We start from the raw sequence: 1561 nt of genomic DNA on the forward strand, positions 1-1561 counted from the left end.
AATAATTTAAATTCAACAATATATAAAAACATATTTCATTAAATGCAATGATATATTTATTTAATCAGTTAACTGCTTTTAAATAACTTGATGACTCATGAATATGCACACTTTAGTTATTCAGTAATCTAAAAATAAATTATGTATGATACTTGTTAAATGTACTTTGTACTTCTAAAGTTACATAAATTTTGTTTTGTGTAATAATTATTATATTAATTTTATTACTGAATATTGATTAATATAAATATATAAAACAACGTTTAATTTAATTCAATGTTTAATTTAATTTAATATTATAGATAATAGATTTAATAGTGTTTAATATATGTAGTATAATCATTGTGAATTGAATTAATTAATAACAGAAGTCAACTAACTAATAATATATGTATATGATGATATGATAATGTTAATTGTTACTATTAAATATATTAATTGATCTATTTAATGTTAATGTTAATGTAATATACTAGTATACCAATATAATATACTAAAGATTTTTTTAAGGCTATAAATAGAATATATATGAATTCAATTAAATTAAAAAAAAGAATAGTTTATAAATATTTATAAATGTTTAGTATGATAGTAATTCTTAGAATTTTTATTATTCTATATGATATATAACATATATTTAACATATATTTAATCATATATTTCCATATTATATTAATTTTAATATGAATATGAATTATATTTTTATATTTTGATAATATTATTCATTCATTATTCTTTGCTATCACTATTATATTAATTATTTATGATACTTTGAGTTTATAATGGAAAATATAAATTCTTTGTCATCTACAATTCCTGATGTCTACATTTTTGATTGTGATAATGAAGCAGAACCATATTGGCAAATGATGGTAGAGTTTTTCTCAATTAATTTGTCAGTTATTTCCCATTATTAAATTTAAATATTTTATATAAATTTAAAATTTTAAAAATTATAAGAAAGTAATTTTTATATTGTTTTTATTCATTCAAATGTTTATAAAATAATTATAATAATTTTTTATATATTATTTTTTAAATATTCAATTAATATTGCTGAAATTCTTATCATATAAAATTTACAATTAATAAGAAAAATATTAATATGTGAAAAGATTTTTCTATATCAATATATATTATAATTCTATACTATATTAGTTATACATTTCAGATTCTTTCTTATTTCTTATTTTTAATCAATTTTTTCTTATTTTTAATCAAATTTTATTTATCTATTCTATTTATTTTTAGTTCAATGCACAGAAGATTGTAACAAATTGTAAATAAATAGATAATAAGATATTTAACAACAAGATAATAGATATTTTTTTTTTAATATTCATAATGTTTTTAATAAATGTTCAAATAAAATATTTTTATTTAATGAAATTTATATTTTATTTTATGAAAAATTAAATATTAAAAAATTTCTATTTGTTAAGTTTATAATTTATAATAATTTGTTTTTAATTATTTGCGTAAAATAATATTCTAATGATTATAAAAATTATATTTATAAAATTTTATATAAAAAATAAAAAATTTTTATATAAAAATTTTA

The 1561-nt window shown here is 14.0% G+C and overlaps 1 protein-coding gene across 14 annotated transcripts in view; it reads left to right on the top strand.

The window, feature by feature from the left end:
* Positions 1-1561, top strand: part of LOC102678265 (inositol hexakisphosphate and diphosphoinositol-pentakisphosphate kinase 2) — a 17147-nt gene that overhangs the window by 1634 nt on the left and 13952 nt on the right. Inside the window, exon 1 of one of the 14 annotated variants that reach the window (XM_031512173.1) lies at positions 754-872. The exons of the other annotated variants lie outside the window; for them this stretch is intronic. Coding sequence (XP_031368033.1) covers positions 783-872 — 90 coding nt within the window. The 5' untranslated portion in view covers positions 754-782. Of the gene's footprint in view, positions 1-753; positions 873-1561 lie in introns of those variants that run through there. 14 annotated transcript variants of the gene reach the window in all.

This window comes from Apis dorsata, unplaced genomic scaffold (assembly GCF_000469605.1).
Source record: "Apis dorsata unplaced genomic scaffold, Apis dorsata 1.3 scaffold_397, whole genome shotgun sequence".
Lineage (NCBI taxonomy): Eukaryota > Metazoa > Arthropoda > Insecta > Hymenoptera > Apidae > Apis > Apis dorsata.